The 16859-nt window shown below is 39.1% G+C and overlaps 1 protein-coding gene across 6 annotated transcripts; it reads right to left on the bottom strand.

Moving 5' to 3' along the window:
- Positions 1-2273: 2273 nt before the first annotated feature.
- RBCX1 (Chaperonin-like RbcX protein) lies at positions 2274-8434 on the bottom strand. Of its 6 annotated transcripts, none has more exons than XR_015266052.1 (7): positions 8218-8434; positions 7142-7236; positions 5993-6110; positions 3451-3467; positions 3290-3352; positions 2818-3008; positions 2274-2716 (listed from the first exon to the last, which is right to left on the bottom strand). XR_015266052.1 is itself a non-coding variant. In XM_086799342.1 (6 exons), exons 1-6 carry the CDS (start codon positions 8378-8380, stop codon positions 2943-2945), a joined length of 522 nt encoding a protein of 173 aa, XP_086655468.1. In that variant the 5' UTR covers positions 8381-8434; the 3' UTR covers positions 2487-2942. The 6 variants fall into 6 exon arrangements, 2 of the variants coding, with proteins under 2 accessions (XP_086655468.1, XP_086655470.1); XR_015266051.1 differs by having other exon boundaries at positions 2274-2727; XR_015266053.1 differs by lacking the exon at positions 2274-2716 and adding an exon at positions 5467-5571 and having other exon boundaries at positions 2951-3008.
- Between the last annotated feature and the right edge of the window lie 8425 nt (positions 8435-16859).

A 16859-nucleotide genomic window follows, 5' to 3' on the forward strand; every position in this document is an offset into this window, starting at 1 on the left:
ACGACATGCATATGCTAGATGGATCAAACTCCCTCATCTCATCAAGCCGGATTATAAGGATTTCTCTCAATTCTTGGAATCTTACTCCAAAATGCATAAACTCAAACCTTCAACACATCTTGGAAAATCAATCCATACTTCAAAGGATGCCACTACACGTTGAGCTGCAAGTTTGATACCATGGTTACAAAGATGAGAGTTATGGAAGAAAGGCTCACCCAACCTATGAGTCAACCTCAAGTCGACAATCATGAAGAAAGGAATGGTGGGCATCAAGTTGACATTAGCAAGCACACCTTCCAAGAAACTTATGTCGTAAGCCATGAGGAAGAAAAGCAAGCTTGGCTAGAGGCTTCCTTGAAGGCTACCCGTGATTTTAACATTAAGGCTTCCTCAACCAAACTGATGATGTCTATGGGATGAGAAAGAAAAGCAAGCTTGGCAAGAGACTTCCTTAAAGGCTACTTGTGAAAGCCATGAGAAAGAAAAGCAAGCTTGGCAAGAGGCTTCCTTGAAGGCTACCCGTGCTTTCAACATGAAGGCTCCCTCAACAACCAAACTCATGACGGCAAGAAAACCTTCCAAGTAACTTAATGAAAACCATGAAGAAGAAAAGCAAGCTTGGCAAGAGACTTCCTTGAAGGCTCCCCGTGATTTCAACATTAAGGCTCCCTCAACCGATATCAAGATTTCAACATTAAGTCTCCGTCAACCAATTTCATGATAAATGCTAGAAGACCACTCTTGAAGGATATGGAACCAACTTCATTCCATGCCGGTTCATCTTAATTGAATGGAAATCACCACAAGTACTATTCAAATCTATGGATACAACTTTGAGGGATGCCAAGAGAGCGTTTACCCAACAAAAGGCAAATCAATCTATGATAGGGGACAAAAGAGGAGATGCATTGGGATGAAAAAAGATCATACATGACACACAAGATAAGGATCATGGAGAGACGACATGCATATGCTAGATGGATCAAACTACCTCATCTCATCAAGTAAGAGTACAAAGATTTCTCTCAATTCTTGGAATCTTACTCTAAAAAGCAAAATTTCAAACCTTCACTGCATCTTGAGTAATCAATCTATACTTCAAAGAATGTCAATCTCAAAGTTCAAAGATGAATGTTCAAACCCATATGATTTGGAGGAATGGATTGCTAAATTGAAGACATTCTTTCAACTCTATCAAAAAGATGAGCAAGACAATTCAATTTGCATCGTTGTATATGGAGGACTTTGCTCATTAATGGTGGAGCCAATATGCTCAAACAAGGGAACATACCACACTCATGGTATGGGTTAAAAAGGAAACTGAATTTGGTATTCATTTCACCATTGGTATTTGATAGATACCATGAGGAGTGGTATGAGTCATCTCAAAAAACAAAGGTTAGAGAGTACATCAAAAAGTTTATGAAGCTTTCAATGTTTGTGGAAGGATTGAATTAGAACAAGAAGATGAAAATGTTTGTGCATGGTTTGAATTTCAACATCAAGGCAAATGTTTCAACCCAAAGACCAAGCACTATTAAAGAGGCCATGAGATTGGGGGAGCTTTACAAACCTAAACATAAGAGATCCCAATCTCTAGAAACCATAAATGACTCTTCTACTTCGGCAAAAGCTCTTTTCCTTCAATTCAATCATCCATTCCAAGATTCCATATAATTTAGGAAGATGGACAACCCGAGAATAGAGCCTATTATGATGCAAAGAAAAGAGATAAAATTAACAAGAAACCTCCCCTAACCTTCAATCAAACTCAAAGAGTAGATGATCCTAAGATTGAAGAGTTGAAGACCTTCAATAATACTCAAAGTAAATAACCTCATAATTTGTTTATATGCAACTTGGGTTCTTATTAATTGCTATGTTGTACTCATTGTCAGTAATCTTCCTACAAGAAAATTCTTAGCCGCAAGAAAATGTGAAAATATTCACATATGTACTCTCAAGTTCCCTTTGTTTCCTTTAGAACTCACCATTGCCATGCAATCCAAATTCTTGCTTATTCACATCTCCAAGAAACTTACCATTGCCATGCAATCCACATTCTTGATTATTATTATCATCTCCAAACTTGTCCACTTCTTATGCTATTACATTGAACGAATATTCTAAAGCATTATTGCAATCAAGGTGCAACAATTGAGTCTCCTTTTTAACAATGCGATATTTATACTAGCACAAATAGCATGTATTTACACTTAACTGGGATTACCAAAACCATTTTTTTGTATGTTTATTACAAGGCAAGATCTATAGAATATGAGCATATTTTATTACAAAATGATATGAGGTCTTTGTACATGCGCATACACACGCATGTGTGCGTGTGTCTATGCACGTGTGGGTGTGTGTTATTGAGTATGGGTACGCCTGTGTAAGCAAATGAGTGTGCGTGTATAAGAGAAAGAGAAAGAGAGAAGAGAGCGAGCGAGCAAGATGATTTCTTCCCCAAAAAAAAAAAAGCATGCACCCAAATATGCTATTCATAACCAGATGATCCTTGGTGCTTAGCTACACCATAGAGACTGACTATGATTATACTAACTTACAAAACATGAAATGCCAATGAGCTTAGAGTTAAGCCTTAATGGAACATCAAAAACAATGTAGAACTTTCAAAACATATCAACTCTAAGCTCTTTCTTCACCCTTATACCCCTTTTTCATCTAGCACCACAATCTTCCAATACAGCAACTGCTTCAAACCTTGCAAAAGTTGAGAAAAGAGTATAATGCATATGAATCTTACTACTTGTTGCGACCACTCTGCATTTAATTCACAATTATGCCTCTTACCTTGACTGTTACAGCCAATGTGCCTGCTGCCATGCTAGTTGCTGAAAACCACCTCTGTATTACATGCACTAATACTGCTAATAAAGATCATCATAATATTGCTTGTAAGCTTCTCACAAATTCACCTAATCCATACTACTAGTCTCTAGAAGAAACTGGCGCATAAGGGTGGTATTTGACTCCTCTGCATGCTGTCAAATATGCACATGAATATCTTAAAACTTGTAGTCTGCTTGTCTAAATCACACACGCATATGAATAGCTTAGAACATGTAGTCTGCTTGTCTAAGTCGCACACGCACATGCACACCCATGTGCATGCAACCTTTTGGATGCATTGTTTGTAATTCAATCATAACAGCTACCCACCCTTAACACTAGAGCTAGCCATCACACAATCATCCCATTGTTCCTGCTTATTAATGATTCGTGGATGTAGAAGCACATGCATAGTAAAAAGATAACACTGTACCTGTATGGCTAACCTCTTCACATTATCCCATTCGAAGTCTTCGGACGCGTATGCAGACCTAACCTGATACCAAAAATACAAAAGAATGAGCTCTAGTTTTAAAGCACACACAGATTTTGTACTATGAATGAAAGTGAATTTAAAACAAAAAGATATCTTACTTCTAAGATCCGCATGGCTGCATGACAGCAAAAAGGGATATCAGCAACTTGAAAATTTCAAAAATAATTACAGGAATCAGGCTGTAAAAAAATAATTACAGGAGTCAAGCTGTAAAAATAAACAGTCAAATTTTTCCCTGAATCTCTTGTTTTTCTTGGGAAGAATTTTTTTTAAAATTTAAAGGGAAAACATATACATGAATCTCTATGCATAATGCTCCTATGTAAGAAAATGAGTATCACAGTTACAAACCTACCTAGCTATTTGCATTTTTATAGACCAAATACAACCCTGGACTACAAAGGCAATTTCTTGAATGATGCAGCACACCAGGGAATCCAAGCGGCATTGATAATGGGATTGCCCTGGGGCACAGCAAGCTTGGAGGAGAATCTTCTGTGGCCTGCCTATTCATCCAAGAAAACTAGCGCAACCACTTCATCACCTAGGGTGCAATTTTGTAGGGGGCAGAGAGACCAGTCTTCTTTCCTAGGGGACAAAGAGATCAGTCCTCCCCCCCCGCCCCCCCCCCCCCCCCCCCCCCCCCCCCCAAAAAAAGAAACACCACTACAAGGAGGATGAGACAAGATTTTCCTTCATGTGTCTTAACAGCCCATGATTGTCACAATATTCAGTCAATCGCCCGTGGCACAGTGGGCTACAACCACATCTTTTGACGCCCATTAGCAGGTTTTGCAGACCCATTGCCTCCAGACCATTAAGGTGTAGGGAAAGGCCATGGGGAGGCCTTTCCCTAGAGGAAAATGGGGAGTTGGCGCTAGCCAATGACCCATTTTCCTAGGGAAAGGCCATGGCCTTTCCCAACCATCATGGTTTTGGGCAGTGGCACAATTATTTTAAAATTCCCCTTGTTGATATGGCAAATTTTTAATAGCGCTCTATTTTTTAACATTCCATGTGCTAATGTGTCAAGGTTTTATTGGCCTTCTATTTTTTAACATTCTCATTGCGTATGTGTCATCAACTCATTTGCTTTTATTTGAGTGAAATTCCAACTGCTGATGTGTCAATATCCTATGGTGCATTCTTTAAAAACAAAGCTTGCTGATGTGATGGCTGGGATTTATTTTCTCAAGACCCAAGACCATGATGGAGTTTGCAACCCCTCTTGCAAAGCAGGGTTCGGGAAAAGATAGGTTCGCATTAGCCTAGAACTTGTTTCACTTTAGGAAAAACCTTTCCAAAATTATGGGAAAAGGAAAAAAACCTCTTCAAATATTCAAGATTTAGTTATATTTTGGAGAAAATATAAAGAAAATGCCTGCTCAAAATGATAATTTCCTCCTGCAAAAAGGATTCATGTAAGGTTCGGTAAAAAGAGTTTCCCAAACACTGTTGCAAAGGCGGTCCAGTTGATCTGGACACCTCAGGCACACCCTACATGGCCCCTAGAAGCCACCCTTAAGGCAGCTCCAGGTATCTGCAAAAACGTTGGGCAGCTTTGATGCATTCATGGAGCCCCAGACCCTTCCTGTTGGAAGGAAAGAATTCAACTACTTGGCATGCACCTTCCCTCAATTGCAACCTTCTTTCAAGGGTGGCCTGCCATAGAGGGACAGCCCCTCCTCTTCTAGACTTTCAACTCATTGGAGGGATAATCAACTTTATTCACAAAGGTATTTTTTCTTTACAAATGGAAGGATCTTTTTTTTGGAAGAAAGAGAAAGCAAAAGAGTAAAGCTTAATGTTCACTCTTATCGGTCAGCCTGTTGGCAATACCACATTCAAGCACTCTGCTGCAGACTTACAAATAAACTTGCCCAATACAAGGCATAGCTACCATACCAGGTCACATGCATGTACCAATGCCATAGACTAGGTGAGTATTGGCCACTTATGATCCCTAATTGATAATGGAACACAAGAGTGCAGATACAGATAGGGATGCACTGACTGCTGCACACTTGTAATGCAAGGAACTACTGCCCAAAGGCAAAGGCCTGCGAGAATGAGCAGCAGTGACGTTTCTTCTTTTAGAGGGTTTGAGGAGGAACCTGGCCGTTTCAACCCTGTGCTGGTGTTGTGTACTGATTCTTTCTTTCAACTTCTTGCTGTCCATCTGTGCCTTGAAAGCTCAATGTACCTGACATAAAAGATGACTACAGGGAAAGCAAACTCAATCTTGGACTATCTATGTTTACTCCCAAGCTAAAGGCGTCATCCCAATCAGAGACTCATGTCCAATTTGTGATCCTCCACAAAGCCCACATCCTTCTATAAAAGATGTACCCTTGCGAGGCTTCACAGCAAGAACATGTCCCTCAATGTCTCTCAACTGGGATCTCAATATGACTGAGCTAGTTTCCATAGCCCACCATGATCTGATTAGCTTAGTTCATTGATATTTGAGTCAAGAAAAGCTTGTAGATAGTCTAGTTCACAAAATAAGTTAATTCTCTTCTTAATTCAGTTGTCTCATTCAAATATAGCCTAATTTATTACTCTCATCAATCAAAAACAAACATAAAAGCACTCAAAGAACACAACATTCCAAAAGAAGGAGACATGGAAGATCATCACCTAGTCCCTTATGCCTAGGGGATTCTCTCATAAGAGTAGCGCAAAATTTATCCCCGTCATTCAAAGGTGTTTTGTCGACGAATTCCGTGAGCTCTTTGTGGGCCTCTGGATTATATTCCTGCCCAAAGAAGTTAAAGCAACCAAGCCCACTGAAGCTGACACTGAGAGAACGACTCTCTCTCTCTCTCTCTCTCTCTCTCTCTCTCTCATGTAGCTCTCAGTCTTCAACTGTCCAGTCCTCTGACAAGTGCTATACCAGCTTATTAGTAACTTTCCTTTTCTTTTTCTTCTGTTTGTACATTTTCTCGGCCCAGTGGACTCTCAGCACTTGATGATGTTATGGGCTTATAGGGAATGTGTTGCGGGCCCGATGCCCCATTTTTTGGCCTCCCGAGTTGTTAAATCTCTCTCTCTCTCTCTATATATCTCTCTCCAAAATGAAGTTATGAAGGAAGACTTGCAAGAGACGATCAATATAGCAACAAAATGGTGGTCAAGGAGGATTCTAAAGAGGGTATCAAGCGGACTGTTTGAAGGATGGTAGAACAAGGGCGATTTATGGGATAATCGACAGCAACCACACCGATGATCAAGTGGAAAATCTATGCCGCAACACATGGACAAAGAGGTATTCATTCACTGCTCACATATCACAAACAAGCCCACAGGATTTGGATTTTCTTAGTCAAAGACACTCAAGAACACAAATAAAGACCACAGAGGATCTGACCCAGGCAAAAGGGAGCAGGATTGGCTAAAGCTCAGGCAACTCAAAGAAGGAAATTGAACAGTGAGTCTTCACCCATTTAGTTGAGATGAATGCATTTACTTGACCAGGTGACATTGCAACTTATTAACTGACTAGTAGGTTCTTTCTTTCTATTGAGGGTTTTATTTCTTTTGACAGATTACAAATTTAGCTCAAAGACCTCCATGGTCTTCATGTTATGTATTTGGTTTCATGGGTCATTCGCTCCTGTCTAAGAAATTTTCTCTCTCTCTCTTTGTGTGTGTGTGTGTGTGTGTGTTGAGAGAGAGAGAGAGAGAGAGAGAGAGAGAGAGAGAGAGAGAGCAAAAATTAGTGCTGACTGAATTCTATAGATGATGTCAAAGTGAAATTTGAACTTTTGCTCAACTTACGTAAATTACCTCAAGTTGTGCAAGAACAATTTTGACAGCCAAGTATGTGAAGTAATTGTGAAGAGTAGAAGCTGCCCTAGCTTCAGGCGACTGGCTTCCAAATCCTACAGGTAACACAAGTGGTTCTGATCAGAATCCTTCCCACATGAAACAAAACACTCGCATAAGAAAGCAGTGTTTAGCTCAAGATGTATATCCATCATTTGTCAACTGTTAAAAAGTCAGCACCATCATCATTATACTATCACAACCACCACCATCATTAAGCTGCTAGCATCCTCATCGCTGTTAGCATTCTCATGAAAAATCACGATGAACACTAACAGCGTTGTGTTGATGCCACCATCACCATTACCATCATCGTCGTCATCATAACCACAACTACCACCACCACAAACATCAACAAACATTGTCCTCCTCATCCTCAACATCATCATCATCACCATCATTGCCCAAGCCACCCTTATTGTCCTCCTCCTCCCATCCTCAACGATGTCAAGGACGGGAGTTGTAAGAGCAAAAATCACGTCCATACAATCAGGTCTCCTTCTCCACAAGAATCAAAATCTTGTGGATCTGCCTTTCGCCATCACACATTCCACAGCACTTTCTAAGCAAAGCTGACCTGGTCATTGCCATTTCCCGATCAACCCTCCCATCACTGTCATCCGTGGAATCAGCCTTAGCAAGCACAGAACAACCCTCCCGTCACTGTCCTTGACAGCCAGCAGCGCCTCTGTCATTGACGGCCAGGAAAGGCCACCTCCTGGAAGCCTTCCCCTGGACGAGGGGATGATTGGCGCCCTTTCCCAATTCAATCATCATCATCATCATCGTATCATCTCCATCATCATTATTCCAGTCACCATGATCATCGCAATCATCATACTCATCTTCAACACGACCAGCCTCATCGCTGTCATCATGATCTTCGTTCTTGCCATCATCAGAATCATACCCCTTGAAACCTTTTCTTAATATCTTCCAAATTTTCAGGAAAAAAAAAAGGGGCTATCCAATCAACCTTTCTCGAAGATGGCACAGCCAATCGATGGAGCTCAACAATGAAGAAAAATCAACCATACCTGGGACAAACATTTTGCATTGGACGGAGAGGAGACGACGCCGTGGTTTGTAAAGTGGAGCAGTCTGAGAGCAGAACGTCCGGACAGAAGGTTGTTGAAGGCTTGGAAAGCAGGATTGATGGTGCAGGAAGGACTGTGGAGAAGAGCGAGACACAATCTCCATGTCCGCGTTGAGTGTTCAAACCCAAAATGGCTCTCTCATCTCAAGTGTAGCGTTTCGCTTTCAAATATCTACGCTAGTGCTCAAGAAAATATCTCCCAACGTAACGGGAATTCACACCAGGCGGCCAAATTCCAAAAGGACCAGTTTTAGCCCAAGGTCCCTTAGACTCAAAATAGAGCCATCTTGGTCATGATCGAGAGCGGTTTCACTACCCTAATATGCTAATAGGGGCCAACGATGTGTGGAAAAAAAAAATCGAATTAATAGTTGAGAGTAACCTTAATCGGATGGAAAAAAAAATCGATTTAATAGTTGAGAGTAACCTTAATCGGATTTTGAATCATATGATATTTGATAGATGAACGGTTATTCTCGCGAAACTCTTCGCCGCTCGCAAGTCATCTCTCGCATCATGGGCCCCTGTTCGTCTCTCGTCCCGTTAAGCATGTTGTGGAGCAAGAGGGTTAGTTTGGAGCAAGCAGTGGGCCGTCTCAGGGAAAGTGAGTGCCCGTTAAATCAGCAGTGGGCCGTCAGGGAAAGTGAGTGCCCGTTAATCTACTGCTTCTGCGATCTTTGTAAATTTGTGGCTTCCCGCTCGTTTGCTGCGTCTAAGAGAAAAAATATATTTTTGCTTGTTATAGATGCCAGAGAATCTCTCTACCTCTCAAGCTTGCCCGCATGCACACGCGCGATGGTGGATGCCTGCAACCGGTTTTCCATGAAAAGCTTGCTTGAACACGGCTTTGACACAAAAAATCATCTGCAATTTTGTGGAGATCACATGGGAGAGAGAGAATTTTCCGTAGAGAGTCGCAATATGAGCATTTTTTCGTAGAGAGTTGCAATCAGGGAAAAGCAAATGTAACCATAACCCTTTGAAACCTTTAATATCAGGTTAAATTCAATTCAATAATTGCTCAAGCTTGTTCCATCGTGATAACTAATTTATTGATATACATTTTCTACTCACTTTGGTTCATGGCTAGGGCCTTGTATTTATATTTTAAAAATTGTAAATTTCTAACTTATTTCTTTTTTGTTGTTTTATGTAGTGAAATGTCAAAAATGAAAAAAAGAGCAAGAGAAACAACGACTGGAAAATTTATAAATTCAACTAATGAAAGCAATGATGTTTTAAGCATAGAACCTAAGAAAAATTGTGGTAGACCTAAGAAGTTGTCTAATGAAGATCCAAAGTTTGATCGATCCAATGTTAACTTGAAAGTGCTTGAGCTAAGTGTGACAATATCATTAGGTGGTAATGACATTGATGAAGCATTACTAAATAATCTTCATGATTTTATCACTAAAGAATGCCTTGCTGGTAGTTGCTCATTGGAAAGAGGAGGCACAGTTTTTCATTTACACTATCAAATGGTCATTAAAATTCATGCAAAGTCAATAATTGCAGTAAATAAGCTCATCAAAAAGTATCTTGGATGGGATAAGAATAATCCCATTGGTGGCATTGTAATGTGTAGAGCATTAAGGCAGAAGAACATGCACACATTTCATGGTATGATAGGCTATTGTATGAAAGATATTGATAAGCCTCGTTATAAAAATGTGTCACATAATATTAGTGCTGAAGATATTTTAATGGGAATAGAAATTTACATGCAATATGGTGCAGATGATTTGAAGAACAAAGTTTGTCTTACTCCAACAAACATTTTTGATAGAGCATTGATGTTTTGGAAGTTCTATTTAAAGCATCCTTTAGGCAATAATTTCTGCACCACCATTCATAAAATGATCAAGATAGGAAAGTACTACCCATCTTCTAATTGGATAACACCATATCAAGGAAGAGGAATGGAGCTTCAAAAAGTTGATGCTTTATGGAGGACAATGGTATACCCATCCAACACAACAATGAAAGATATCTTTGACATTTTTATTAATAAATAAAATTTTGATGCTTCACATCCAAGATTAGATTGGTTCATGAATAGATGGAAAAGAAATGAGAATGAAGTTGACGATTTCAGGTATGCCTTTAATGAAGATGAAATAGTAGAGAATTTATATAAGACAAATAAGCAAACAATTGAAATAATGGAGGAAGAGCAAACACATAGACCGGGTAAAGAAATAGAAAAAGATAAAGACATTCCAATTGATATTGAAGTTGATGATAGTGACAACAATGAGGAGAACATCCACAAGCTAGAATATATTCCTTTATTCCAAAAAAAGAATATTGGTATTGTAATCACTTGAAAGATCAATAAATGACAATTTTTATTATGTTTTTCTCAAATGTGAATCCATAGGAATTTTTGTCATCAAAAATAAAAAATATCTATGGTTTTCTTTTTGTCGTCCTCTTTTTAAAAGTAGAGTTATAATTTTATCCGAATAGTAGAGTGAATAGTGACTAGTACTGCAGATATATATATTTATATATATATTTTCAAAAAGAGAACAGATTTATCGAGATCTGAGATTATCAAGAGGGAACATATTGTTAGACATTTAGGGGTTCACTACCCTAATATGCTCTCTACACCCTTGTGCAAACTTCTCAGAAGTTCATAAGACACTGTATGGGGGGTCTCACATCTACCTAGAGCCAAAACGTTAAGGTAAGTCCGCCATCAAAGCTCCCATGATGAATGGCATCCAAGCCTATCATCGTCCTAAGGTAGCAAAATTCCTTAATAATTTGTCATTTCAAACTATGACATTAAAACCTCCAAAATAAGAAGTTGATGATCGTAGTGATAAGCGATTTCTACTCTTAACTACAATATTTCCAAATATAAGTGATGTACATGATTGTGCAAATGCCTTCAATGCCGGTGTGGGTGCACACCCATGTGAAAGTTTTGCACCCTTTAAGGTAGGGCAATTACCCCATGTAGCCTCCTCACATTGTGCATCTCTATACCCTTGACAACCTCCACCTCGACCTCACCACCTTGGCCTCTAAGGTTTTATGGGCATAAGTTGCATTGTTAAGCACATAGAATTTAGTTATACATGTCATTGACTACATGGGGTTATCCATGCATGGAGCTATCCACTCATGCAAGAGGAATCACACTAGGATTATTATCACCACCATGAGTACATGGATATCTCTCTAAATAACTTAAAGAGGCTCTTTCTTCCCCAAAGAAATATCAAGAAAAAGTGGGCATGCTTCTCAAATACAAATGCTCTCCTTCATCTCACTGACTAATTCAATTGGGCAATCAATCATACATAAATTTTATAACTGATGTAGCCTTATTATCTCTCAAAACATGAGCCTTTACCTAACTGGTATAGTAACTTGTTGCTACAAAGATGTACGTATTGTCGGAGGAGGAGGTTTGAATCATCCTACAAAATCTAGACCCCATATTCGAAGAAATGGCTCAAGGGACAACACCAGATTATGAATCATCCGGTCTATCGTATTAGGCTAATCCAATTTCAGACAAACATCACATTCCTTAGTGAAATTCCATGCATCTGTAAGAAATATTTTTTTGGCTTGTGACTGTCGGAAAAACGGCCTCCACTTATTCATATCCCTTTATGGGCTTCCTTCAATACAGCTTGTTGCCCATGTTGTTGCACACATTGATGACAAAGAATCTCGATTCCCATCATAAAAGTTTTTCTCATGAGCATGAGCCTTTTCCTGTGATTCCCCAATGACTCGTTTCCTCTGCTTCCCTCTATAAGGAAGAACAATATTTTATCATGCCAATCCATATCTTAAACAATTTTGCATCTAGAAACTAATCATTACATGCATGTTTACTACCCTAGTGTATGATGCTATGTAAATTTGCAAATATCATGACACAAGTTTGATGAGATTTATATTCGCATCTTGTTTTATTTTGTTACAATCTTTGAACAACTAAAATAATAGATGAACAACATGGATTTATATTGGTGGAAATAAGTGCTTATAAATGGAATTTATTTTAGAGAAAAGAAGGTCTTTCTATTAAAACAAACCCATCTTCCTTGATTTTTTCTTACTGGATCTAGGATCTTGCCAGTCCCTCCTTGCTTGGTGTTCTAACTACTTTTCAAGGGGAGGTGGGTGTTATAATAGCTTTTAGGAGGAAAACCAAAAAATCAAAAAATTTAGGTCACTTTTTGGGTCTCATAAGAATATTGATTTAAAAAGGTAAATAGAGGTAATGAAAAAAATACAAAGAGGGGGCTAGGGGAGTAGTGGGGGTGGGGTGGCGGCTAGGGAATCAAGTTCTTACATTGGACGTGCCTGAAATTTAGGCCAATGAGCTTTGAGGACTTTGAGCACTAGTGAATAAAATGTGCACTCCACCTCCCCTCCCATTGGTCCACCTCAAATCCCTTTGAGGACTTTATAGTACTAGTGAGAGTAAAATGTGCTCACCACCTCCCCTCAAATCCCTTTGAGAACTTTATAGTACTAGTGAGAGTAAAATGTGCACACCACCTCCCCTCAAATCCCCAAATCCATTTGAGGACTTTATGAAGTCCTCAAATGCCTTATAGTAATAGTGGAGTAAAATGTTCTTTCCACCTCCCCTGCCAATTCCCTTTCAGGAATTTATAGTACTAGTGGGTAAAATGTGCACTCCACCTCCCCTCCCATTGCAAATCCCTTTGAGGACTTTTTGGTACTAGTGAATAAAATTTGCACTCCCACCTCCTCTCTTATTGGTCCTCATCCCAACACTTGGATGGCCCATAGGAACCTTAATTGGACCATAATCAAGAAATTTCTAAAAATCTAGACCCTTAGGCGCTAAGGTCCCTTATATCATTTTTAATTGATTCCTAATGCACCTTGGAGAATTTTTTTTTGAACTTCTGTTTCAAGGAAATATATTTTAGATATTAGGAGAATTTTTATTTCTAAAAATATCTCAATATTGAATTATCTCTCTCTAGAATTTTTCTTCTCTCTAGGCAAAAACAAGGAAAAATAATATTTTCTTGTATTCAGAAATAGGGAATGATTACAGGGGATTGAGTTAAAAGCTTATTCACTATTCAGGTTGAGGAGGAATCTTACATCCTCTCTTCACTTGAAAAACGTGAGATGTCTTTACCTCGCAAAGTGGGGGTAATCTTTTGCCAACTCTTCTTCTTTCTCCCAGGTGGCGTCTTCTAGAGGGAAGAACTTCCACTTGACTCTGAGGACTCTGCTCCTGAGAACCTTCTCCTGAACGTCAAGGATTTCTTTAGGTTGGAGTACCACATCGGGCCTTGAGTCGGAGAATTCAATTGTTCATCATCAAGCACGTGACTTAGGCTAGGTACATATTTCTTAAGCAAACTGACATGGAATACATTATGTACCTTGAGATGGGGAGGTAGAAGAAGTTTATAAGCTAGATCGCCCACTTTCTTTATAACAGCATACGGTCCATATTATCTGGGGAGAGAGCTTCTTATACTTCCCTAAAGATAAAGAACTTCTTTTTGGTCGCACTCCAATGAAGACCATATCTGATTCTTCAAACTCTCTCTCTGATCTCTTTTTATCTGCATACTGCTTTTGTCTATCTTGGGCTGCCTTAATATCTTTACGGATTGATTGCATTTGCTAGTCCATGTCATCAAGCATTTGTCTGGACATCTCGCCTCTGATCAATGGGTCGGACCAAGTCAATGGTGTAAGGCAATCTTGTCCATACTACAGAGAGCTTTGAAAGGGCTCATTCCAATGCTTCGATGATAAGAAGCATTGTAGGCAAATTCAACCAGATGTAAATGGCTTAACCACTTCTTGGGTTCCCTGCCATAGAACTAAGCAAAGAGGCCCTTTTGTAGTCCATTTCTCCTTTTTTGGCTAGCTCTAATTTGGAAGCTAACATACACCATGGACTACCCAAAGTGTCAATAAATAAACTAGGACACTACTTCAAGGAGCGTTATGGTAAAATGTTATAATATGTGTCACACATACAAAGTGCCACATATAAAGGGAAAAAGATCACTACAATCTTAGACTTGGGAAAAACCACCCATGAATTACAAAACTTAATGGTAAAACTTGTTGATAGCACCTCAACTGAACCAATGGGAAGCCTCTTAAGACATTGATAGCACCATAACTAAACCAAAAGGAAACCTGTTATAACATTAGAATCAAAATATGGGATGAACTTCATACAATCATTTTTGGTTATGGATTTCTAGCAGGTAGGGCCCTACCATGTTGTTATACTTGAATGTCCATACATGACAGAATCTATGCTTATACACGATTAAGACAACAATAACATCTACCTTTGAAAATGAGACCAAATAATTAAAGTGGATCCTAGCAACGAAAAAACACACCCCAACGGTAAAGATGTGTAGTCCCCTAGTCTAACACCACCATACAAACATCTCTATATGTTTGTCACACATGTAACAAAGCAGTTGGTAGTGATAATACTATATTCCAAACATAGTCCCCATGAAGAGAATATCTCGATGTAGTTGGCAGTGATAATACTATATTCCAAACATTGTATCCATGAAGAGAACATTTGGATGCGCATGGGAAATTGAATCCCTCCTAATTGAATGAGGCACTCAATTTTTTCGACTCTAATAGAAGCCCCCTTACCTCGTTATACACATTGAATTCTCACTTATAACAAAACCTTCACACCCTCCCATATGCCCAAGGCATTAGGATTTGATTAGCTCTTTTTTTTTTCATGCCAAGAATATTTTAGGATAAGAGGATAAGATTATGCATGGACACTGCACAATCAAAAACTCATTCTTGGCACTTTTACAAAGTGTCTATGAAAATGTTTTAGGGCCAAAATGGGGGTTTGAAATGACTCTAGATGACAAAAATAATGATAGCCAGGCCTATGGGCTGAAACACAATATACACTGCACTTTTTCTTCACTGAAGAGGGCTCCCCACTAAGATATGATAGTGCCCCCTCCTACTATGCCTACTGTTGTTTTCCTTAACTAGCAACTACCTACATGTATTTTCTTCTAAATCAAAGAGAAAGAGATGGAGTTACTATTATACATGTAATGTTTCCTTTGCTTGCCTTTTTCTTGCCTCTTGAGCTTGTTATGTGAGTCAGTGCTTTGATACCATGTGACTGCTTCCTTCTACATGCATTCATAAAAGATAATTGAGCACATATATGGTACAAGGCTATGCATAAACAAATGGAAAACAATATAAGGGACTCACTTATGAACTATGTACGGAAGCGTCTGAGATGAGAAGCCCTTGAACCTTTAAAACATGCTCTAGTTGCCTCTCATTGTTGCTTATAATTGTCAGGGTGTCAAATATCTTAGCCCTAGCCTTCCTCCAATTATTTGCATTGAGATATAGGGGCTTATTTTTTCCCTCTTTAATCATAGCTCTCGTACTTCCAACCTTCAATGGCTCATTGTGATCGTCATCCTCTCTCGTATACGCCACGTCTTTGTTTGGTTGTGGGAACTCTTAATAAAGTTGGTCAAGGATGTAGCTTCTCTTTTCGTCTCTGTTTGTTCCTTCCACTTTATGAGGATATCATGGGAAATTTGAACCGACAAGAGTCTATGCATACACATCAAGACAACAACACTTGCATCATGCTCAATAATGGATCCATCATTGTAGCATCGATAAGAGTAGCCTACATATTCTCCAGAGTAAGGAGTGTAGGCATGGATATAAAGGAGTAATAGGGGTATGGATGCTTGGAGTGGGGCCTAAAGTGGCCTCAATTGAAGTGATGCCAGCTTTCTCTTCATTGAGATGTGGTGGAGTATGTGTATCGGTCCCACCACTACCACAACAACCACCACCACCACCATTGCCCCACTAATATTATCGCTATGGTAGCTTCTACCACTATGTGAGACCTATGGTGTGAACTTCCTCTATCATTAACTTGGCTGTCTATGGTGCAGGATGATAGACTAAGTGTGCAAAGCTCTAGCCTAGCTAGCTCCCACTTTTTATTGGGGAGAGCATTCGGAAGAAGTTTTGAATCTCATCCTACACGTAATCCTATGGATTACTAGATCATGATCTAGGAGGTGAGTCCATAGATCTGGAACAAATATATCTCTTATTTTCCCAAGCACCCTAGCGTACAATAGCAAAGAGTATGGTGGTGGAGATCTCTTACCGAAAATGAAGGGAGCTTGAGAAAAATTGTTAAAACCTAGAAAAACAAAATACATATGCATAGCTTCATTTTAGAAATCATGGATACAAAAAGGAAAATAATCATAAACTTTCTACATAGAGACTTATGCATAAGACTATGCATAGACTCTATGTATAAGACTGCAAAAGACTTGTATACACATAGAGTCTATTGAGCATAATGGTCTTTGCTTAGTTTGGATTACATAGAGACTATGAGGGAAAAACCCTATGCATAAGACCATGCAATAGAGTCCATGCACAAGTCTATGCAATAGACTCTATACATAATACTATGCAAAATACTCTTATGCATAAGGGTTATCGCATAGAGTCTTATGCATAAGACGATGCAATAGACTCTATGCA

This window comes from Cibotium barometz, chromosome 6 (assembly GCF_041138505.1).
Source record: "Cibotium barometz isolate CiBa-2024 chromosome 6, ASM4113850v1, whole genome shotgun sequence".
NCBI lineage: Eukaryota > Viridiplantae > Streptophyta > Polypodiopsida > Cyatheales > Cibotiaceae > Cibotium > Cibotium barometz.